This window comes from Xyrauchen texanus, chromosome 42 (assembly GCF_025860055.1).
Source record: "Xyrauchen texanus isolate HMW12.3.18 chromosome 42, RBS_HiC_50CHRs, whole genome shotgun sequence".
Taxonomy (NCBI): Eukaryota; Metazoa; Chordata; class Actinopteri; order Cypriniformes; family Catostomidae; genus Xyrauchen; species Xyrauchen texanus.
In genome coordinates, this window is record NC_068317.1 from 17,676,605 (window position 1) to 17,702,327 (window position 25,723).

At 35.9% G+C, this 25,723-nt stretch overlaps 1 protein-coding gene across 7 annotated transcripts in view; it reads left to right on the forward strand.

The window, feature by feature from the left end:
* Positions 1-25,723, forward strand: part of LOC127634989 (protein AF-10-like) — a 72,408-nt gene that overhangs the window by 14,529 nt on the left and 32,156 nt on the right. For all 7 annotated transcript variants that reach the window (XM_052114776.1, XM_052114778.1, XM_052114777.1 and 4 more), the window contains 5 exons: positions 9,928-10,037; positions 11,049-11,152; positions 14,612-14,705; positions 23,229-23,324; positions 23,631-23,937. In XM_052114776.1, the coding sequence (XP_051970736.1) occupies positions 9,928-10,037; positions 11,049-11,152; positions 14,612-14,705; positions 23,229-23,324; positions 23,631-23,937 (711 nt within the window). The remainder of the gene's footprint in view (positions 1-9,927; positions 10,038-11,048; positions 11,153-14,611; positions 14,706-23,228; positions 23,325-23,630; positions 23,938-25,723) is intronic.

Here is a 25,723-nt window from a genome sequence, read left to right on the forward strand (position 1 = left end):
AGTCTTTGTGCTTGTTTTTATATACATGGGATGAATCAGCACTGTTTAAGAGGTGTTAAAAATTATAGAAGCTCTTGAGAGGAACATATGCTGTGCTGAAAATAACACTGTTCTAATTATACACCTCTAATGAAAGTCAATGTAAAACGCACAAAAAAAAACATGCAATGATTTGATTTTCTCTACTCTGGAGTTCTTCAGCTACCCGCTGGCATTTTAATGATTACAGAAATGCTGCTCTCAGATGGGTTGATGCTTCATACATTATCAAAGAGCAGTCTTGGAAAACCTCAAAATTTGCAATGCAGTTTTCCAGTCATGGAATAATCATGGAAAAATAGAAAAATACTTCACTGTCCTGGAAAATATTATAGTATAATAAAACAGTCGGGACTCAGAATAGGAGTCAAATACACAAATTTGTTTTGTTTTGTCACTGCCGACAACTGCGCATTTTGAAACAACGTCAGTGTTTAAGGGTGCTTACACCCCAAAATTGATTACAGCAGCACGTTAACAGTGAGAAGCGGCACTCGTAAAACTTCTCATTCATAATCAAACTGAATGAACTGGTACATGTACTGACCTACTGAATGAGAGGTGCTTGTTGTTTGTTTACTTGAGCATTGGCATGTGAGTCTACCTTGTTCATTACGGAGAGATAAGGGCAGAAGAGCTATTAATGCTAAAGTGACTGTTGAAAATACACATTGAGGGGTTCTCACATGACTCACGTCAGCGCTGCCCAATACATTGATGTCCATTAAGTGAAGCTTCAGCGCAACCTCGACTCCAACTTCACACAAATGTTTTTGCCTCACACAAATAATGTTTTTGAGAGTACATAGCTACATTCAGTATTTTAAAACTGTCCAAATTTATGAAGAGATATTGAATATCTCTTAATTTATTTTAATTATTACTTATATAATTTCTGAGTGAGGACAATGTTGCATAAGGCATCATCAATAAGCTGTTAATCAGTCAAAAATGTCTCATATAATGCATCTCAAATGCTTTTCAATCATTCAGGTGTTTTTTTTTTTATTTTTTTTTTTTACCTGTTCTGGTTTTATCACAACATTTCTAAATAATTGAGAATAGGGGTGTGTGTGTGTGTGTGTGTGTGTGTGTGTGTGTGTGTTTATCTCTCACCTTTTTATGAGTTTGCGGACTAAGTAGGGTCATTGTGGGGCTGAGAGGGGACTCCTCTTCTTCATGCTCTGGGTTCACGAGAAGGGCAGTTCACAGACTGTAAACATGGCATGGGACACAGCTGCAGGACCATGCCCCATCTTTAGGGGCAGTGAGCGGTTTAACGGCCATGATGGAAACATTCCCCCTGGCTTATGGTTTAGCTGTTACAGACCATGTAATGTATTTTTGCCTTCATTTGTAAAGCCTTTTGAAATTCTTGGAGAAAAACATTCCACATTTTGAAGTTATTAATGAGTATGAATAGTAATGATTGACATAAATCATTCATTACAAATCATCAGATTCATTCATTTTGAAAAAAAGTGCTTGTTTGAACTAGCAATTGTCACACAAGTGACTTTTTCTGAAGATGGAGGTATGCACAGTTTGTGTTCAAACATTCTGTACAATTCGGCCAACTGAAGATGAGATACTGTTACTGTACCGCACCAGCAGTGACCCCTGTCCTCCCCAGGCCAGGAATAATCCCATATAAAACCACTGGAGAAATAACCTGGCCTAATAACATGTGCTGAAACATATGCAAGGAAATAGAAAGACTGCTTTTCCCTCTCTGTTCATAGAAAAGTTGCCTCGCTGCTAGACCCTTTCTGTTTTTGTTGTTGCATCAGTTGCAAACATTGTTGGAGTACTTGTAAACTCTGCTAAATTATTTGGCAAATCATTATTTTTAAGAGTTCCACTCTTCAGTGGAGGGGGATGGAAGTTCTTTGGGGTGTGCTTATTTTTATTTTTTTATTGCCTGGTTTTATAGGCTTCTGCTGGATTCTTGGAGGGACTTCAAAACAACAAAACCCACCTCCCTGTCCCTTTAGGCTGGGGTCAAAGACAGTTCATAGGTTCATTTTTAAGTTTAGGCCTGTTATTGTGCCCTTTCGTTGAATAAACAAAGTCATTTGCGTATTTCTTGATTAATTTCAACTTAAATTTAGGTCAAACCCACTATCCTTGCACTCGAACGAACATTGCAGAATATATCCAGGGTTGCTGCGATACCAACTTTTGGGCTTTTGTACTATACCCAGGGCTCCAGACTAACTTTTCCACTGGTTGCACTGGTGCTACCAACTTTCTCAGTTGGTCGCACCAGCATATGATTTGGTCGCACCTTTTTTTTTTTTTCTGCCACATGCCATGGGATTAATCAATGCATGCTAATGAATAGTGGTCTTAATCTGCATACCCTAGTTTTGCACTGATGTAAAAAGACTGACAGTAACACAAGACCTCATGTTAGCAAAATGTTTTAATCTTTTAACTATCAAATAAAAAAAACTATTATAAAAACATTTATGTTTTTTAATGTTTGATATATAATTTTACTGTCTTCACAGCTGTTCAACCCCCGGAGGAAATTTTATCAACCGTCTTTTTTCGCAGATTGTCTGCTATCACTCCTATAAATTGGGCACAGGCCATGTCGTTGGCATAAGTGGGATTAACATTCAACCTGTTCTTTTTCATCAGTATAATTTCTGATTTGAATTTTGTGAACGGGAGTTCCTCTTTTGCTATGTTATAAGCAGTGTTACATTTTATAATCATTTCCTTTTCCTCTGTCGAGCGATTACTCTCATCTAACCGCTGAAAAGACGTAGGAAGGGGCTCGGTGTTTCGTGAGACACACCGGTCCCTACAGGTTTTATGTTTTTTGCTTTCATTGTGCAGTTTAATAGACTCAATCTTAAATTGCGTAGACCCTGTAACCAATTTAGAATGACCTGCAATGGATGGGCCACACTGTTTACAGTACAAACAATGCATGGCATTAGCCTCGTATCGCAACCACGGGTACTGTCTAAGCCATTGCTGCTGGAAGTTGTGCCTTTTCTTTTTCCTTTGCTCACTCGGTTCCTCCCTGTCCGCACCTGTGCTCTCGTCATCAGTTGTGTCTGTGTGCTGGCTCGTTGGCTGGTCCTTTCCACCAGCATCCTTGACTTCCACACTTTGTTTTTTTAAAGTATTTGCAATTGACCTTTTCATTTTAATTCGTGAATTCGGAATTGGCGCGTTTCACCATCAGTGTGCAATGCGTGTGACGTGTACGTTGTTTATAAATAAACTGCATGTTTCTTGCGGAAGAACACTGTAGCCGGAGCTACTTCTCTCCGTTAACCCTTGTGCATCAATTAAAAAATGTTCCACATAGGTTCATTATGGACAAAAATGTCCATGTCCAAAAACTGTCATAAACATATTATAGATTTATATTTTTTTCCACTTTCACTGACATAATTCTTTTTAACCAGCATCAGCTCTAATCATAATGACCAAACATTCATTCATTTTTAGAATTTTAACCCTTTAAACGCTTGTTTGTTTACTTAATGCCACTGTTGTTTTTTATAAAAAATATAATAATTATAATTATTTTCAGTTTAATAAATGCTAAACAGAATATTTCTTATTTTTATTATTAGAACCTCAGACACATACAAACCACACTCTGAAATCCATACCAACACACTCACACAATTATATATTCATAATGTATCTAATTGGCTCTAATATGCATGAGCCAAAAACAGCAGAAAACAACAACAAAAGCGATGATATGCCAAACCTGAAAAAATGGCACGATCTGGTAAAAAATATTTAAAATGTAAATTTTGAAGCCTTGCCAACATAATGAAGGCATGTTAAACAAGTTTGCATAATTTTATAGTTAAATTGCACTGGGATTAAAAATGTTTTTTTTTTTTGCAGTTTTAATGGGTTTCAATTGGGCCATTTTTGTCCAAAACGATGCTAAGAGGGAGTATTTTGTGTAACTAGTGCAAAAAATATTTTTTTAAAGGAAATAGGGTGAAATATTAAAATTCCAATAAAAATTCACACCTGTGGAAATTTTATGCAGTTAGCATTAACACAGACAAAGTTATCAAAAAACCAAAACTGAAAAAGCCAAAAATGTCCACAAGGATGCACAAGGGTTAATGTCTATGGCGAGTCACGCAGGCACTGGGCAACAACGCAGCCAAGCCGAGCCCGGGATAAAATAGTCAGAATATAAACACTTATTATAGGCGTACCGTAGTGATTCAGGATAAGTCAAAAACACGATTTGGAAAACGGATTCATGATGTACTCGTTCATTTTGAACATAAGTTACGGACTGCAGCAGCTGCTGTTGATACAACGGCGTTCTGTTGCGCGAGCGTCCACTCGCACAAATGCGACCACATAAAATTTGAACTCGCACATTCTCAAAAATTGGTCGCATATGCGACGATTTTGGTCGCAGTCTGGAACCCTGACTATACCAGCCTTGGTACCTCTGTATCGATACCAACTCGATACTTGGGCAACAAATAAAAAATAACTCAGATTTTTGATGAAATTACACGAATAATAACTTGTCTAAAATATCTGCATAAAGTGTTATAGATACAAATTATGCCTTATCTGTTTTCTGGATTCCATGTTAAATGCTTTAATGAAATGCTAAGATCAAATTGTGTTTAATCAAATACATATTTTACAGCTTTAATGAAAAAAATATAGTACTTTTAAGCTAAGATAGATATAGATATATATTTATAATTTTTGATAAAAAGAAAAATGATGCACAACAGAGCTTTACAATATTAATGAAAACATTAAATGAAAAATCTGTTTACCTGAGGCAAAAGGCTGCCATGGCTAAATCACAACATGCTGATATTCAGCACACTTGCTTATGTGATATTGCTTACAGAAACTCTAATATTATTGCATGTGCTTTGAATATTACACTTTTATACAGTAGTAATATTGTTCTGTTGTAAGGTCTTGAATTTCATGCAATCAGTTGAACAGAGCTCTCATTTCAGCTGGACTTTTATTTTGAAAGATCTTTGAAGTTCCTCCTGTTTGTAAAGAGTTAGTATATGAAAGATTGACAACAAGCATTTGAATTGGGTACTGCCCCGCCCCAGACTTGAAGCTCATGCGGGTTGCCAGAATGTTGAAATGCAAATTAGCCAAATCAGCATCTGTTTTAAAGGATTTCTGGGCTTTAAGCTGTCTCCATCTTCCAAAAGCATCTCCAATATTTATCCTTGTTTTACTACGCCTCTGGTCATGGTGGTTTTTAGACGGATGTTAATCTCTGATACAGATCGTTTGCTAGCTTCCATGGCTGCAGCACGCAGTGTTGTTTTCCTGCAAACTTGTTCAAATCTGGCAACCCGGCTGAGTTGAAATACTATTAGTGAGTGTTCAGTGAGCGGGATTATACAGGCCAAAAACATTAACAGAAATTCTGGCCTAGAACGGGAACATCAAAGTAGAATACACTGGCTGTAGTATTGTTATCGGGGAAGCCAGTATTTCAACTTGGCACGTTTCCTAATTCTCTAATGACATATTATGGTCATTTTATGATTTAGTACAGTAAAAATATTACATATAGCACCTTTTAATAATCACAATTGCCCATATAGAGGCTTTTTTTTTTTTTTTTTTTTTTTCTCAAATAGGGCTGCAACTAACAATTACTTTAATAATCAACTAATCTAACAATTATTAGAACGATTATTCGTCTATTTGGTTTATTATTGCAACGATTAATCATTAGCTTATAACCGATTATTCAGCTTCTGTCCTGACTTAAAAGGTTGTATTAAACATGCTTTCTAACAATAAAGAGGACAAAAAGGTAAATTAAAAATACCTCTTAATGACATAAGTACTTTCAGTAAAGAAATTCACAGAAAAAAATTAAATTAAGTGTTTTTGTCTTGTTTTCCCATTTTAAAATGGTCTAAAAATCCTTAAAACAGATTAATTGAGAAGCAGCTTCTAACACATTTTGTATATGAATTATAAGTGTATTTTTCCCTTTGTTATACACTCACCTAAAGGATTATTAGGAACACCATACTAATACTGTGTTTGACCCCCTTTCGCCTTCAGAACTGCCTTAATTCTACGTGGCATTGATTCAACAAGGTGCTGAAAGCATTCTTTAGAAATGTTGGCCCATATTGATAGGATAGCATCTTGCAGTTGATGGAGATTTGTGGGATGCACATCCAGGGCACGAAGCTCCCGTTCCACCACATCCCAAAGATGCTCTATTGGGTTGAGATCTGGTGACTGTGGGGGCCATTTTAGTACAGTGAACTCATTGTCATGTTCAAGAAACCAATTTGAAATGATTTGAGCTTTGTGACATGGTGCATTATCCTGCTGGAAGTAGCCATCAGAGGATGGGTACATGGTGGCCATAAAGGGATGGACATGGTCAGAAACAATGCTCAGGTAGGCCGTGGCATTTAAACGATGCCCAATTGGCACTAAGGGGCCTAAAGTGTGCCAAGAAAACATCCCCCACACCATTACACCACCACCACCACCAGCCTGCACAGTGGTAACAAGGCATGATGGATCCATGTTCTCATTCTGTTTACGCCAAATTCTGACTCTACCATCTGAATGTCTCAACAGAAATCGAGACTCATCAGACAAGGCAACATTTTTCCAGTCTTCAACTGTCCAATTTTGGTGAGCTCTTGCAAATTGTAGCCTCTTTTTACTATTTGTAGTGGAGATGAGTGGTACCGGTGGGGTCTTCTGCTGTTGTAGCCCATCTGCCTCAAGGTTGTGCGTGTTGTGGCTTCACAAATGCTTTGCTGCATACCTCGGTTGTAACGAGTGGTTATTTCAGGCAAAGTTGCTCTTCTATCAGCTTGAATCAGTCGGCCCATTCTCCTCTGACCTCTAGCATCAACAAGGCATTTTCGCCCACAGGACTGCCGCATACTGGATGTTTTTCCCTTTTCACACCATTCTTTGTAAACCCTAGAAATGGTTGTGCGTGAAAATCCCAGTAACTGAGCAGATTGTGAAATACTCAGACCGGCCCGTCTGGCACCAACAACCATGCCACGCTCAAAATTGCTTAAATCACCTTTCTTTCCCATTCTGACATTCAGTTTGGAGTTCAGGAGATTGTCTTGACCAGGACCACACCCCTAAATGCATTGAAGCAACTTGGTTGATTGGTTGATTAGATAATTGCATTAATGAGAAATTGAACAGGTGTTCCTAATAATCCTTTAGGTGAGTGTACTTCTGCAATTGCAGTAAAGACAAAATATACTTATTTCAAAATCTATTCTCTAAACGCAAGTCTAAATATCTTATATGCTGCTGCTCAGGTGAATGCATCTTTTTAAAAGATTTTTAGATAATATTACATTCAACATTCTCGGATAACAATTTTTTTTGTTGTACGTTGTTTTAAGAGTTTACATATTTATATAGGAAAACAAGCCAAAACAAAAATATATAAATGTATTTTGGTGCAGTGTAAAATGGAGCGAAGACCTTGCTGTTCACTTCAATCCATTTTTAACTCGCCATAAAACAAACTCGCTCATTAATTATGCTGCATAATGCCAGTTTCTGAGTTTGTAGTTATTTACATGATCTGCTTCTGTATTATTTGAAAATTAATAAAGCTATAACGCATTAAATATAACTGCATTTAAGATGTAACGCTGTGGTGTTGAAAGAGCTCTGACTCAACTTATTCCACAATGAGAGTGCTTCAGTATTTACTTAATATTTTTGCAGCTGCAGTGCTGTTCTTGCTCGTGATCATTAGTTTAATGTGATCAAATAACTATTCGACAAGGAAATTTGTCAACAGTATTGTCGATAACATAGACTATTTTTTTCAGCCCTTTTTTCAAATGGACATTTTGCAAATGGCAGCATACTTTAATATGGTACCAAAACTAACAAGATATACCGTTTTAAATATTTTGGAATCGCGATATTTCGTTAGTACCGGTATATAGCGCAACACTAATATAGTCATTAAATCTCAGTCTAGTGGTTTTGTGGTTAATAGACCACTAGTATCGGGGAAAGCGATGATGGCTCTAGCCTGTAATTTAGGATAAAATATTAATGTAGTGTGCTTGTGGTTGACACCCTTTGGTTCCAAGGTAGGCAGGAGAGAAGTGCTGAGTCAACCACAATTGACCTCCGAGTTGTGTGCATGCTTCAAAAGATGTGTGTGTGTTCAAACATTAGATTCTGTATTGTGTCATGTATACTTGGACACACATTTAAAGACTAGCTCGACAATGCGAAAACATGCTGTAGCTCGATTATCACGACTAGTGTTGTCAAATGTACCGGTACTTTGGTACCAAGTCGATACTAAAATAAAAAAGATGTACCAATACCAGTGTTTCTACTGTACCGGTAGAACCAAGCACCGACTCCTATCCGGTACCGGCATGCAGTATGACTGACCGCTTTAAAATGCTCATTTTGAGCACATACTCCGTTACTCCTTACACTGAAATGGACAATCAAATTAAAATCGTGACATGTCCTAGTGTGTTTTATTAATCTGCTAAAGGCTGAAATCTTATTGCGGGAGAGCTGCATACTTTGTGTAAATCCGACCGCTCATATTGAGAATCATTCATGACATGTTGTATCAGATGACAAAGCAAAGCACTAATCTACTGTGAACCCTACAGCACATGTAAACTATATTTATGTAATGTAATCACAGCATTTGTGCTTTAATCTCAACTCAACTTTATTTATAAAGCATTTAAAACAGCCGAGTTTGATCAAAGTGCTTCACAGTAATACAATTTAAAACGTAACACCAGTAGTCTAAAATACAAACACTACAAAACAGTGTCCTACATTTAATTTGTCAGACTCAAAGGCCAGTGTACAGAGATGAGATTTTAGACATGACTTAAAAGTCTGTGTTGCAAACTGTTTATCTGGAAAGTGAAGATTCAAGCAAAAAATAAAACATCAAAATAACAGCACTTTTTAAAATATAAGCTAGAGCCCTGAAATTGTAACATATATGTATATAATTGTATAGTAAAATTTTATATTCACTGTAATAATATTAATGAAGTAATATATCACAAGCAAAACTGCTGTTGAATAAATATTTGGCAAAACAAAATGCAGTGATAACATGTTGATAAGTTATATTTCTATTTACTTGTTTAAATATTGAAGAATGAATTGATTAGACACCATTTTGATGATGGAATTAAATTAAACTAAAACAGTTCTGGAAAATAATAATAACAAAAAGGAAAACATGATTTGTGGAAAAAATAAAACCGATTTCAGTAAGGTGCTTCTTGAAAACACTTAAGCAATGTATCCTTAATTGAGAACACTTGAAGGTAACATGGATTTCTTTTAATTTATAATTTACATTAAAAAGTTACTTTTAAAATAGTCTAACAGGTGTCTTCAATAGCACATTGTCATATTAGCATATTTATGCTGTGGTACTGAAATGGGGATCTAGAACTGTGAAATTTCACTCGCATCAGTACAGATTACTCAAATGTCAAGACAGGGATGCTTTTCCATCTGTCCTGAAGGAGTTGCTGTTTTCCCTTTACTGTCAAATTTGAGACATTTAGATATTTCTACATTGTGTAGAAATTCATAAATAGGCACAATTTATATTAATCTTAAACACTAATTTCAAGCATATAAGCCTAAACCTTTGGATCAAAAGGTATTTGAGATTATGAGAAAAATATTCAGTTAGATATGTCCAAAGTTTTGACTAACTATTAAGTTTTTGTTTTTTTTTTCTCTGCTGTTAAATCTTGTTCAATCTTCACAGCAACTTGTTAAATGCAGAAGTAATTTTATCTCTATCTAAATGAGACCTCCATTGAAAAGCTGATCGTATATATTGTGTTTCTTGTTTAGGTTGGGCCCATGTGGTTTGTGCACTTTACATCCCAGAGGTAGAGTTCGCCAATGTATCCACCATGGAGCCCATCGTGCTTCAGTCTGTCCCCCATGAACGTTATAACAAGGTAACTTTTGTAACATCAGAATGACCACTTTACAAGACAATACAAGATTAAGGTGTTTATGGCTTGGATATCAATTGGAAAGTGAAGACTTAACATAAGGGCCTGAAATCAGTTCAACAATGTAAACACTATGTAAGTAATGTGTTTATGTCTTTGCTGTGAACATGTGGTCTTAAGGTAACAAGTGCTACGTTTATCAATCTTGCATAAACGGAATGTTGCCATTTAATTCTGATCCAAGGCTGAATTAACTGAATTTGTCATCTGTTACAGCAAATTTGCACATATTGTCTAGCCATAGATATGATTGAATCTCATTATATACTATACATATACCATATAGTAATATGATAACTGTATAACATACATGATTGTATGTATGGTGATTTCTGGCCTGGGTCTGGGATATTTGCAGGTGTTGGATTACTGCTCATTGGATTCTTGTGCATCATTGTAATTTAAGAATTGCAAAGTCCAAATGGTTAGATATTGGCTAAATCTTTTTCACTCAACCACAAGGATAAGGAAAACAATGTTTTCTTCAACTAATAGGATATGCTATCATGACACCGTTCTTTCATATTTCATTTAATAACATAATTCCGTTGTGTTTTCTGTGGATGCCCTTCAATGCATTACAAAACTAAAATACAATCAGTTAGTGTTATATGATTTGGATTCAGTACTGTGTCTGATGACTTTGCAGGACTAAGGAGCCTAGTTTAATCTCATGCTTGAAATACTAGGTGTAAAATCTGTGATAAAATAGATTCAGCTCTGTTGGAAATTGAGTCTTCACTGTGAGCCAATTTAAAATGGCATGGATATCACTTGCCTAATAATCGAGGCTCTTGGAAGGGCGGCTTCTGAGTTAAATCGGTAGAGCTTTCACGCTAAACAAGCTGTGGGTCATGCTGCAATACATTATATACCATAATAACTGCTTTCAAGAACTGGAGATTGCTGTATATGAGGAATCACTTTTAGTAATTTTTTTCTTTTTCCTTGTAGACATGCTACATCTGTGAGGAACAAGGCCGTGAGAGTAAAGCTGCCACTGGAGCCTGCATGACATGCAACAAACATGGCTGCCGACAGGCGTTCCACGTCACATGGTGAGTCATAAAACCCTGATCTTCTATCATTCTCTTAGTGGCCGTTGACACCAATGTGTTTTTGTGTACATCTGCACTGTTTCCATTGTTTTTATTTTTATGTAAACTTGTGGTAGATGGATACCTTTGACCTTTATTCCGTGTTTATTAGACTCCGTGTCAGGTGAAAAGGAGCATCAGTTTTTAAAAGTGCGTGCTTTTAAGGGCGTCTCGAGACACCTGCATTTGTTTGTATTTGTTGTGCTGCGTCAATCTTTTTATTTTGTTATTTTTATTTATTTATTATTTTTATTTATTTTTTAAGCACAAGAACGCATCTAGTCTGGACATACCTTTTAAAGGAATATCCCTTTTCTTAAAGCAAAAAATTAGGTTTTAGTGAGGCACGAACAATGAAAGTGAATGAAGGTTTTGGAGGGCAAAGAAATGTGAAACTAATAATTTTATAAAAGTGCTTGCATTAATTCTTCTGTAAAAACTCATGTATTATTTGAGCTGTAAATTTGTTTAAATCGGCGTTTTAACAGTCGTTAAATCCTACAATTTGGGGTTGTAGAATTTATTGACATTAGCAGCCTGGTTTTTCTAGATACTTGGACATTCAGCATGCATCTGCCATTTGACTGTGTTAGAAGAGTAACAAAACAGTTATGGAACTACAAGTCCATATGGAACGCGTGGTCAAAATAGTATACTTGGGCTGAGTGCTCGACCGTGTGTGAGATGGAATGGCATGAGTGTACCCAAGCCTTCAGGCATGCTAACATCCTTAATCATTCCATGTGTGAATATTTGAAATGACAATTTTTAATTCCAAAATATACGCCCCTGTGATCAGTTGAAATCCCTTTTAATTGGGTAAAAAAAAATTATAATCATAAATGTATCTCTATCAATTAGGGTTGCAACGGTATGAGATTTTCACGTTATGATAACCGTCTCAGAAAATGTAACGGTATAAGGTATTACACAATTACTATTATTAGTGAAAACAGAAGGGTTATTTTATTAATTAATTTTATTTTTGAGCAAACACTTTATTATAATTGAAACTTGAAACCATTTATTTTATTGAAGTATGTGTTACACAAGAATGATGCCTGTCCACTCTTGTTACATGTGTTAGTTTACATGTTAAATGAACTACTAAATGAAAATAACATCAGCTGTGTGAGCTTTTGAAGTAATGTCCTATGATTATTAACAGTTAACATGTACTGTATGTGCGTGACAGCGAGGCCAGGCTGCTCCTGTCTGTACCTTTTAACTCGGTGCTTCTCAACTGGTTTTGCTTCAGGACAGATTTTACATTTGAAATCAAGTGTTTACCTGCCATAGATTAAACTTAACCTGTATTTAATGTATCCTTTTGTTGCATAGTTTTGTTCATGGTTTTCCAGTACAAGAACATGCATCAAGTGTCATTATTTTTGATGTCAACAACAAAATCTACTGGAAGTTTTCTCTCCCCCTTTTAAAAATTGAAGAGCATATTTACTTATATGAGCCATTATATCCCGTTTGTTACCTAATATTACATATTTATTCACATATTACACAGACGTAAAGGCTCCTCAGTGTGTGTGTGTGTGTGTGTGTGTGTGTGTGTGTGTGTGTGTTTGTGTGTGTGTGTCACAAGTTGACGAGTCTGACAGGCAGATAATGAATAAAGGAGAAGCGCACGTGAGATTCTCCATCCGGTTGCATTTTTTTTTTCTCAATACTGTAGATAATCAAATGTACATGTTATGATAACCGTCAGTTTTCAAACCGTAGTATACTGTGAATCTGGTATACCGCTTTAACCCTACTATCAATATATAATAATTAGGGCTGTCAATCGATTAAAATGTTTCATCAAATTAATTACATGGTGTCCCGATTAATCGCATATACAAATATTTTCTGAGAAAGCCCCTCATGTAACAATAATTCATATATTTATAATGATTATACATATTTATATCAATATATAATTATACATGGTTATCTTTAAATATTTAAAAATGATATATATATAATATAATAATAATAATAATAATAAATAATATACAAAATATTCAGATAATTAACATGCATTACATTCTTAATAATTGATAAGACAATACAAAAAGCGGCTTTAGAATACAATGTATGGTTTACTACCATATTATTGATCATAAGTCAATCATTGGCACACAGTTCACAGCAATCCATTTCACAAGTGAATTTGTGAATCAGTTGGAGATTTATTATAAGGGCTTATTTAAGGACCCGTCAATTTACACCTACGTCAGACATTTGTTTTTATTTTATTTTTATTAATGCTAACAAAACTTTTACATCTAGAGCCAAGAGGTATATTAAAAAAAACAACAACAAAAAGGACAATAAATAAACATTTTAATAGAAATATCAAATATCATCTTTCCTGTTACTCAAATCGGAAATTGTTCTTCGGTATTGCTGAACCTCTGAAATAAAAATTTAAACTAGTGGTTTATAACCACCATACTTTTATGAATACTAAACTTTCCAACAAAAGCAGAACATTAATCAAATAATATTCCTTATGAAGAGACATGTCATAGCTATAAAAAAAATAAAACATTTTCAAAACAAAGTTTAAAGCTGTGAATGTAGTCGAGTAGGGACAACTCCAAAATAAATGAAAAAATGTTTCCTCCTGCAGACCACAAACTGTACAGAATATATCGACATCACAATTAAATCTCTCTACAAGAAAATAATTAGTGGGGTATTACTTATAAATATGTTTGAAGGAAATTTCTTTTGATTTTATTCATGATTTAAATATTTATGGGTAATTTCCAAATTTTGCATCATCTCAATCCAGCATCAAGACATGCTTGTAGTGTCTCGGGTGCATCGCATCATAAACATAAAATGTTTAGGTCACTGTTTCAAGTTAAATATAGTTTAATACTCCATCTTTAAACACATCTTGAGATCCCTTAGATCGCATTTGCGCTCCAAGTGTTTTGAACGTGTATTGAAGTTTTTTTCTTCACTGTATAAACAGTGTGTTGCTCATACAGCTGAAATTTCACTTACTGCCCTCTGGAGTAAACAGGTGGTACTACAAGCTTGCATTTCTCAGGATTCTTCCTTATTATGGTCTTGGGGGGGCATTGTGATTTTAAATGCGTTCATTTTTTTAATGCGTTATTTTTTTGTAAAATTAATCTCACTGAATTAATGCGTTAAATCGACAGCTTTAATAATAATAATTTGGGATCGGCATGAGCACTCTAGTCCTCGGACGTGACTTCAATGATTGATCATGAAAACGATAATGATCATGGGAATATTGAAAGTGAATATTTTGAATTGACTGTAAATCTCCCTGGGTGCCATCATTTTTGCGTGACGTTTAAAATCAGAGTTCCAGATTTCCGCTCAAGTTTCCATGTTAGAAGTCTGATTTGAGTCTCTTTTCTTCTCTTTTTTTGAATTTAGTGCTCAGTTTGCTGGGTTGCTGTGCGAAGAACAGGGTTCAGATGCTGATAATGTGAAATACTGTGGATACTGCAAGTACCATTACAGCAAACTGGTAAGATTCAGTTTTTTCTCTATCTATATAACACATCGTGGCAAAAGCACAGCTGCTGGTGCTCCCACAGAATTTATGCTGTTCATCACTGACAGGACAAAAATTTTAACTTTATTTTAAAAAGATTTGATTGTGAGATCGGGCTCATTCTTGTCATGTTGGTTGTTGCGCATCCAGAATAGCATTTGAATGCACCATGTATTTGAGAGACACTCCCTCATCTGGAAAAGCTCTAATTTCTTGAATGTCTAGCACTCCTGGTCCAATTACAGCTGCTGAAAGCAGCTTCCACCCCCAGTGGCCCCTGCCACTTCCACAATCTCCCTTTAACCCCTTAATCTCATTGACAATCAACAGCAACTCGCTGGACCTTTGTCTGTGGCTCTCCTTTCCTCTCCTTCCCATCACCCCTAGGGTTAGGGTTTCAGAGAGATACAAGGACAGCCCAGTGGCAGCTCTCAGTGACAGAAAAACGGCCTGTGGTTTTCCGTCTAGCTCTGCGCTTGCTTTAGTGTGTGTGTGTGTGTGTGTGTGTGTGTGGGGCGAGGGGTTTTACTCACTCCAACCCTAGAGCTACACTGAGCTTTAGAGCCGCAGCCCCCTGCTGCTTCTCAGATTTGTGCTGTGTTTGTGTCTCCAATCCAACAAAGGCTTCTCACATACTGCTAGTCTTCTACAGGTCTTATGAGCAAGGCGCTAGAGGCGGAGCCAGTACTTTGTGTTGTTCTCGTTTGGGGATTGTAATGAGAGGAGGGATAGTGATGTTTGTTTATTCATGTATGTGTAATTTTATTTAATTTAAGTACTTAAGTTCTCACTGATCCTTAAGTCTTAAATTCAGTTTTCTGAAATCTAAGGTCATAAGTCTTAAATTTGGGAGCAGAAAGACTAGAATCGTCTTATGACCTAATGTAATTATCAAACTTCAGAAGAATACAATTTAATTAAATAAATGCATGCGTGCGTCCTTCAGAGTGAAAAAGTGGCACTGTTGTATTTTCTCCAAGCACGTGGGGGCTAGTGAGTGTTTTCAGCTGTTGTAGAGCAGTTCACAATCATTAGGCTATATCGGAAATTTATAACAAGCTATCACTAAAAATCAACTGTTGATGATGACGATATAGTGTTGATGAAATATGACTGCTTACTTTTAACTGCTTATATTATAATACGTTGTAGATTATTGTATGAGTGCACATTTTATTTCCCTTATTTGTTTGAATGAGCAGCTGGAAGAAGTGAAGCACATTTAAAAATAAGAATCCCCGGTGTATTTCAGCCTTTAACCCTGGGGTCGACGGACGCGTCCTGCTGGATTTTTCCGTCATTACAGCGGAAGCAACATAAAATTCTCCATCATTTTGGGACATACAGAGAAGTGTAAGACATCATTAGAGACTATAAAGCGTCTACTTGTATTTGTGTACACTCACAATAACAACAAAAACAACTTTGTGCGTTTGTAAAATAAAGAAAATAAAAAGGGTGAGCTGTAAACAGTCTCTGGGTTTGCTAGCATATATCTGAATCACGTCACAAAAATTAACAAACTCCGCGAATACTTATCACACAAACGTGAAGCATGTTTAAATTAAGCTTAAAATGTCTACTTTTAAATAAAACAAGTCAAATTTAAAACTAATATTCTCTTGCAATGTAATTGGTATGAAACAATGTGATGTACAGTTTCTCCTGGCTCAGCGAATTATCCCTAATGTGATCACACCCACGGGCAGAGCGCGCTATTCATACGGTAATGTGCTGAGATGATCAAATCAAATGGTAAACACCCCTGACTGTGCCTTAAAAACAAATTGCATTCTCTTTTCTGCGCATTTGGAAGATCGATAGACAGGCTAGAAAACTCCTGGATAGTGACAGAGTTACAATTTTCCTCAGTGGAAGAGCGGGACTCCGATGAACATTTGCATTTTTAAGAGAGACTTAATCCAGCTGAGGAAACCATTTCAGATGAGTAAGTAATTTAGTTTTCATTAGTTGACATGCTATTTTACATAAACATGTACATATTTTACTAGTGGGACTGTTTCCAGACTTGCCAGCCAGGATTCAGAGTATTGAAATTTGAAAAATGTCTTAATAGACAAGTTTTAGTCACATTTTAAATGTTTCGGCTAAAGCAGACATTTAAAATGTATGCTGTATGATGTGTAATATGATATAAAAATAATATGAATGTTTAGATTATATTTTAACTAGTGTTTATGCTGCCTCATTATCATCAACAAAGCTTGTGCTTGAAAATATGTGTGAAATGCACTTTAAATATGCCCATAATAGAAAATCAGCATTTTATAATGATTTCTGAAGGATCATGTGACACTGAAGACTGCAGTAATGATGCTGAAAATTCAGCTTTGATCACAAATTGCATTTTACAATATATTCAAACTGTTCTTTTTAAATTGTAAATAGAGTATCACTGTTTTTACTGTATTTTTGATCAAATAAATGCAGCCTTGGTGAGCAGAAGAGACTTCTTTTAATGGTAGTGTAGATCTAAAATTAAGTAAAGTCTTTATGTACAGAAAATGTATAGTCAGATTACTTACCTTAAATCTTGATTTTGATCATTAAGTCTCCTCACATTCATTCCCTTTCTGTCACATTCCTAATTGAAGGGCCCAGGGGAGGGGTCTTTTGTCTCAAGTGTGAATTACAATTAATATTCATGATAGTTCATGCCTCCTCGCATATGACCTTTCTAACTAAAAGTGTCTTACAAAAGTTAAATTACTATATTGTTTTGTGTGAATGAGTGATCAGGATGGTTTTCACATCATTTTGTAACAACCTCTAGGCTACAAGATCCAGTTCTCAAAAGTCTTGTGGACAAATGTTTAGTATGGCCTTATTTTAATGACTTAATGTTTTTTCAAAAACAAAGCATAAACGTTAATTTCTCAAAAATACAAACCTGTACACCCATGTTGCTCACATATTATTGTAGCCCAGTTTGTGCTGAATACAGTGTTATCAGACTTTAGCCATTTAATGTGTTTTTAAGCAACTGAAAAAAGCACAAATGTCAAGGCATGTCAAAACTTCTCCTGGTCCCAAAACTCGCTCAGACCCCAGAGATTTAAAGTTAAAAGTTCTGTGCTGTGAATTTTTTTTTCTTTTTTCTCCTGGTTAAAAATTGCATCTGGAATTTAATTCAATTTGGACTCTTGTATCCTCTGTCGGGCCCTCCCCATCACAGGAAGACTAAGAACATTTAATATACACTACCGATTTTAAAAACTATTAGTAGATTAATTGCCTTTCAACACATTATCATATGCTCAAAATCCAATATTGGTTGACTTCTAATTTGTATTTATTTATCAATTGGTACATAAACCAATTTTAATGTGATATATATGTGGGAAACATGTCTTTCATACAGTAGATCCTATTCTGGTTTACTGATAAGCAATGTTAGACCATGTTGAATGTGTACCCCTGCCTGTTTAAGGAAGGGTCTGTAATGCATGATTTATTTTGAGGTTGTTTTGGTATGGGGATATGGTATTAATTGTATTTGTTCAGGTTTTGAAAAAGGTAGCAACCCTGTAAATAACCTTTTTGATTTGATGGCAGATATAAGCCAAAGTCTGAGTATTTTTTATGTTTTTTTTTTGTTTTTTAAAAGATGTTGATATTTGGTTTAAATAAAGTTATTCATTTACAGTTTATTGGTTTTGGTTGAGAATTTTAGCATATTCATCAATTCTTCCATTCCAATTAAAGTGACAAGCTGTTGCTTGATTTGTTTGTCATCCATTCTGGTTTTATCACTTGTATATCAGGATGTACCATGTATCCCTGTCGCAATGTTAATGGATTGATGGCATTAGCATATTCTTTTGGATTAATGGTTCAATGGCTGGCTACCTCTAACTTTTCCATGTAGGCCTTTGTTTCAGTTGGCATCTGGTAAATAAAGACCATTTTTTGTGACTGGCAGTTGTTTACAACAGCAGCTTTAGAGACTGTTGACTTAAATGGAGAAATAGCAGATTTGGTTAATATTTTTTTGAAAATAAATGCTCTGAAATTGTAGTAAAAATGTACTGTTTTAAATTGTGAGTTGTAAGAAAATAAGCATTGGTCAGTTTGGTTGTCAAGTTCATGTATCATGGCACTTTTTTCCATAAATATAAAATTAGCTGCTGTTGTTGGTACAAAGAGTTGATATGCAGTGGTTTCATAGAGGAATCAAATATAGTTAGCAATCTTAAAGTAAAGTTTTGCCTTTCCTGGATACTTTCCCCTTAAGTTTGCTTGTTCAGCTCATACAAGTTGCATTTGATAGAGTAGTGTCTCAAAAAAAAAGAAAAGGGATTTGTTATGACAATGTGTCTTTTCTTTTTATTAAATTGTCTTCTATTTTGTGTCCTTTGTCTCCGTAAGGGCTTTTTGCTTTGTTACCAAAAGATAGAGAAGTGAGAAGTAGGGTAAAATGGTAAATGGACCGACTTTAAATGGTAACTCAAAGTTCCTCTTTCACCTTTTAGAGGAGCAAAGGCAGTGGTAGTAGGGCTCAAAGCTTAAGTGATTCTTCCACTCACTCTTTTGATAAGCACCATGACAAGGAAAAGAAGGTAAGGCAGCCTCTTGATCTACCTCACTTCCCGCCATGTGTGATTGATGCCCCCTCCTCACGGCTTCAGACTATGAGATAAACATAAAACCAAAACTCTTGTTTGTCTGAAATACACTCTGCTGTAATTAGTTTTGCTTAAATAACATAAACCTCTGTCACCTTGAGCTACCGCCTTAACACACACACGTTTCATATCACACAAAGCTTTTAGAGCCACGGGAGGGAGAAGAGTGCCTTTTATCACTCAAAGTGATTAGTATTTTGGTGCTGCCACAATTTATCAACAAAAAGAACACTGTATTCATAGAAAAGCATCCGTCATGGCCATTAGTTCCACTGAGTATGTTTAATCAGTATTGATAGGTAGTGTGGTAATTTGTTCCACACATTTTCTACAAGATTTGCAATACGCAGCCATACTGAATGACATGTGTAGCATTATTAGCCCTGCTTGCCTGCCCATCTAATTTAATGAAGCATAGGCTCTGTAACATGGCCTTGTATCAATAAATGTGTACGCAACCGCAGAATGTGATCCATAGTGCATGTAAAATCAAAGCCTTAATTTGTGTCTCTGTCTGTATCTTTCTCTACTTACTGTAATGTGGTGGAAAATAAAATACTAATCCAGCATTAGTTCCAGACCTCGTAGTGTGAAATGTGTTGAGGAGTGCATCACATCTATCCATCGTCATTGACAAATTTCTGTCTGTCTCCCTAGCAGCTCCCACCAGCCACATATTTCAAACACTCAGCCTTTGTGCAGCCATCTTAATCAGCGATAGCTTGCTTGATTTGACCTGTTCACACCAGGTCATTAAAATGGCTTTTAGTGTTGATTTAATATGTATGTGTTTTTTAATTGTATTTCAGTCTTTTTGTTGAAGCATTTGTTGGTACATTTTTAGTTATTTTTATTATTTTTTTTGTCCTTTTTTATAGTCTGTATTGACCGTTTTTGTGTTTTAAATACTTACAAAATTTGTGTAGGTGTCATTAAATTTATTTGACATTTTTAGAGGTACACCGATATATTGGTTTTACCAATTAATCGTGCTGATAGTTGCTTTGTGGAATTATCTGTTATTGGCAAAAAAATGAAACCGATAGTTGCCGATAGTCTTTTTTTTTTTAATTATTATTTATTTGTATTCCTCTGTGTTCCACTGTGGCTGGCGCTGTAGGATTCTACAGTATAACAACGGCCTCTAGAAGTTAAATAAAAACCATCTCATGTGGATTTGCTTTAGCTAAATATTTCATCATTGACAATATTCATCCATATTTTTATCCTCACTTCATTGCATCTTTTGTTAATTTGATTAGATAATCAAGTGTTAAAGTTGAAGCGAGGACATGCAAAAAACATTACAACTTTACAGAAACTCTGTCAGCACATATATTCTGTCTACAACTTCATATATTGTGAGTAAAAATAAACCTTATTCCTAGCTTAATCTGGAGAAATATAGACATACACAACCATTCATCTGGTGGAAATGTATACAGTATCTCACAAAAGTGAGTACACCCCTAAGTGAAAATGTCCAAATTGGGCCCAATTAGCCATTTTCCCTTCTCAGTGTAAATGTTACAATTAAGGAGTTGTATCCATTAATGCATTTGAAGGAATATGCATTCAAAGTTACAAATATGGATGCAGACAATTATCAGATCTGCACTTACAGCAGGGAGTGGAGGTCATTTGAGGCTGTTGGTTATTGTACACATTCACAAATTATTTGAATTAGTTTGAATGAGTTTGCATTGGAACTGTATACAAAAATGGACTGGATGGTGCTCTGTTAAGCCACTTCAAATACAGGCTTTGCAGCCAAGGTAATCTAGGTCAATGAAGAATTACATTTGAGATGCCATTTTAAAGTAGTTTTTGCTAGAAGTATTCAGATATTTACTTTGACTTATTCTACATTTGATAGGGGTTGACATGAACAGTGATTTGGGTTGGAACCGTATTCCTGATGATCTTGTTGTGAAATGCTCTGTGCTCTGCCATGGGTATTGTAACAATGCTTGATTTGCATTAGCAAAGGAGGCCCATCCCCCTACTCCACATTCCCAGGTCAAAGGTCAGGGGGCTCAGATGTATACCTAGCTAATTCCAAACCCCAGGGCCAAACAACAATGGAGACAAAAAGCTTCTCAATTTGCAGCTAGTTCAAATGTGCTCTGAAAGGCTGTGGAGAGTGGCATTTGGGAATAAAATTGTGTTTTCAATATCTCTGCCTTGCATCTTAAATTCTGACCTGTATGGGCTTTTTGCTATGTTTCCTGGGCAATTTGTTTGTCTTTATTTTATTATTATTTTTATTAATATTGTAATTGTAACTTTTTTAAGAGTTACTGTATTTTGTCGATTTCATAGTTGAATTTTTATATTTAGCCCGAAGCCTCTGGAGTAATTTATTTTTTGTTCATCCTGAATGGAAATCGCTATATTTCACTAATCTGCTAAATACAATTATGATAATTGCCTTGGCTTTTTGTGCTCTTTCCTTTGCAGTCCATTCTGCCTTAACTTTCCTCCTTTTGGATAATTAAGCAAACACTTGCTAGGTGTTTATGTCAGAATATGAATTAATAAATATAATTGTTCATAGCCGAATTGTTTTTTTGTTGCCATTTTTTGTTTAAATACCCCTTTTAATTATGTTTAAGTCAGAATCCTAATTCCATCAATTCATTGAATTTATACATTTAAATGGGATTGAAAGTTACATAGCTACTTTTTTTCTTTTTTTTACATGATTTTCACAATATTGCCTGCATTGTCAACACTTTTAGGCACAACATTAAGACGGAGTCTTCTCTTTGTTTCCTTTTAAAATTGTCCGTTTCAGAGGAGCAAAGGTGTGTTTAACTTTGGAAATGTTATGTTGTTGTTAATAAATTACTATAATATATATTAATTTCATTTAGTAGTTTTATGTTAAAACTGTCCAACGTTTAACTGAATTTAAACTTGATTTGTTTTATGATCTGAATTATTTGAGAATAATTTTTAAATGTAATGGGAAAAAGTAATTTTGTCTAGATATGTTGGATGCAGATGTAAACCAATAGTAGTAAGTTTTCAATACAAATACAATCATTACCCAGGGTGATTATTCAAAACCTTCATTTCATGTGTATGATTTTCCTATTCAAAGAAAATGACATTTAAAATTGTATATGCAGGTAAATGGCATGGAGGAAGTGGAAGCTCATTTTAATTTTCATTGAAAAACTTAAGCCTGAGGGCCTCTGGAATTGTCACCGCCACTTGAACAAGAAAGTAGCATGAACCATTATGTTCAGAATCATTGTTCAGAGACAATGGCTTGAAGATGACAGAAAGGGGCAAAAAAAGAGAAAAAGAGAGAGAGTGAGAGAGAGGTTTTTGTATCACTCCAGTGGGAAATGTGTAAATATTCTCTCAGAATGGTTCAGGATCACTGAATAATTTTACAGCCATGCGCTTAAGAACAGAAACGGAGAGGTTGGAGGTGTTCAATTGGAGTGTGAGGTGTAAATGTATTCACGCTCCTGTTTCGGGGCCACAAATAGACATGTGTGGTGCGCCGCACTAGATCGGGGTGTAAATTAAGCTGCGGTAGACTACGGTAGGGCCTGCAATGTGAAACCTTGCACATTCAGAGGAAAACACTTTCTTTTGAATCTTTTTTGAGAGATGTTCATGGGGAGCACTAGTGACAATCCTTTGTCAGGAATAAATGTATGCAAAGTCTTGACGTGTTCAAAATGTGTCCATTGTCTCTTCTTTTGATTTTCCCATCTCTCCGTTTCTTTCTTTGTTTCTGGAAATGGCAGTGTAGGCCAAGTCCTTCTTGAGGTGTACTGGAAACCTTTAACCATACTATGTTCATTAACACTTTACTTTTTTTTCATCACAGAAACATAAAGAAAGAGATAGGCATAAGCCAAAGCACAAAAAGCCTTTGGAACTCTCGCCCTCCCTGGTACCAGCCCTGATGGTGACCTCCGAGAAGGTGAGTCCACATTAGATCGTGTTAGACCCTCTAGAGAGAAATTCTGATAAAATTTACACTTGTTTTGGCTTTGACATGTCATTTATAAAGGCAAGTTTGAGTCATTAATGATACAGGAAATCGTTTTGTTACTCAATGCTCTCTTACAAAGACCGGGAGGAAGGGAAGATGTCAGTCACACTTGAAAATTCTTTGGAAGTGCTCCAAGATTTCTCAGCAGACTCTTATAAATGTTACGCTGTAGTAATAACTCAAGAGCATTCCAAGCCATTTAATCCCATGTCTGTGTTTTCTGCTGTTCCACAGAGCTTTAACAGCAGCAGTGGAGGAAGTGTCTCCTCCATCTCCTCTTCTCAGAAGCGGCTGGACGACAGCGGAGGCCGCTTTACCAATGCTAATTTCCAGGAAGTTCCGTCTCATTCCAGTTCCAGTTCCAAGGATGGAGGCTCCTCGGATGGCAAGAGTTCTGAGGGCAAGAGCAAGAAGTTGAGCAGTCACAGCACCGGCTCTAGGTCAAGGGGCCGTAAGTCCATGCTGATCAAACCCCACGGCCCTGTGGTTACAACGGCGACTTCATCCACTGCCCCCTCATCATTCAGTCCATTTCAGCAAGGTAGGCCCTTAAATAGGCCCACTTAATTTTACACTAGATCGTCAATGATCTGAATTGTTAAACACTAGGGTTGTGCCGATGGACGATATCATCGTCCATCGTGATGGCTGACCAACATCACGATGTAGAGCCACCATCGTGATGCCACGCCCCCTTTTGCGAGTCTTGCTAGTGTGACTCACTAATCCTAGTCTCCTCTATAGTTAACTTAAAAACTTTGCAGGGATTGCTCTGTAAATTAAATTGAGAATATAACTAATGCATATATGCTATTTTAAGTATATGCCAGAGACGTGACGTGTTAGTCTGTGAAAATACCGTGTCAGGCAGGCTACACAAATATTGATCTTGACATTGTTAGCTTCTTGTCATTTTTTTACATGTCTTACACTGTACATTTAGATTAAAATATTTTATTTTAAGCCTTTATTAATTAATTATTAGTAGTTGTAGTGTCTCAGAAAATCTTGCTCATTGTCACATAGCTCTTGTATACACTGAAGCGGCAGTTTAAGATAAACCCAGACCAGCGAACGTCAAATCACTTTTGTCTGGTTAATACTTTTAAAGAAAAATTTCCTTGGCCATAAATCCATAATGTCAAATCAAATGAAAGAAACAAGGTGAATATGAATAACACACATTTATTAAAACATAGAACAACAACAAATAAAGAACAGGAAAGCGGAACAACACTCAGACCGAAACTTCGGCATTAACATTTCACTTATAATTAGCAGCACAATTAACTTCAGCACAGGCTACAAAATAAATTATGTTATTGAAATATTGTAAAGTGGTCATATGAACTACACAAATGAACGTTTAAAAAATAATATGCAAAATCGAATAGCTCCGCAACGGATGGCGAAAAATGCGTAAAGAAGTCTACTATCTTTCACCATAGACCATGTTTAAATTTCGATGTTTCTGGCCAGAAATACCAACATATTCACTTTATCTGGTTTTAATAAGCGGACTGGAGTAACTACACTACCCGCTGTGCTGAAGACCCGCTCTGATAGATAACTGGTGGCACATATGCATAGATATTTCCGTGCTAATCTTGCCATGAACGGAAACATTTTGTCGTCCTCTTCCCCATCAATGGCCATTTCCTGCAGGTACATGGTCATTTCTGCCTCGACCTTTTGCTCATCAGTGAGCGTGGCTGTGGCTGCCCAAAGACGACTTTTTTTTCTTAGGCGTAATATATTAAAAAGCCCGGATGAGTAGGCTACTAATTAGTTGGGCTAGTAAAATAACGAAGTTATAGTTTTTCAGTAAAAAAAAAAAAATATCTATGTAAAGAGATATATTAAAATAAAAAGTGCTTAAAAGTGCACAACTCTTCTTAAGTGGAAGAAATATTTTTTCCCCCTTACGTGCAACCTATTGGAAAGCGCGGATGAGTCAGTTGGGATAGTAAAATAACGAAATTATAGTTTTTAAGTGGAAAATAGTATTTATGTAAAGAGATATATTAAAATAAAAAGTGCACAACTCTTCTTAAGTGAAAGCTAAAAAAAAATGCTTCACGTGTCGTGCAACCTACTGATAAAGCGCCGACGAGTCATTAGTTGGGTTAGTAAAATAACGAAATTATAATTTGTCATATCATTTTTGAAAATGATATGAAATTATATAACCCGCCCCGCCGACGATATCATCGTCCATCACGATGTTTTACTGTCAACATCGTCAACTGCCAATTTAGGGGACATCGCCCAGCCCTATTAAACACCCTCTCTACCTTCTCGATGTTTCTAAATTGAAACAAACAGCA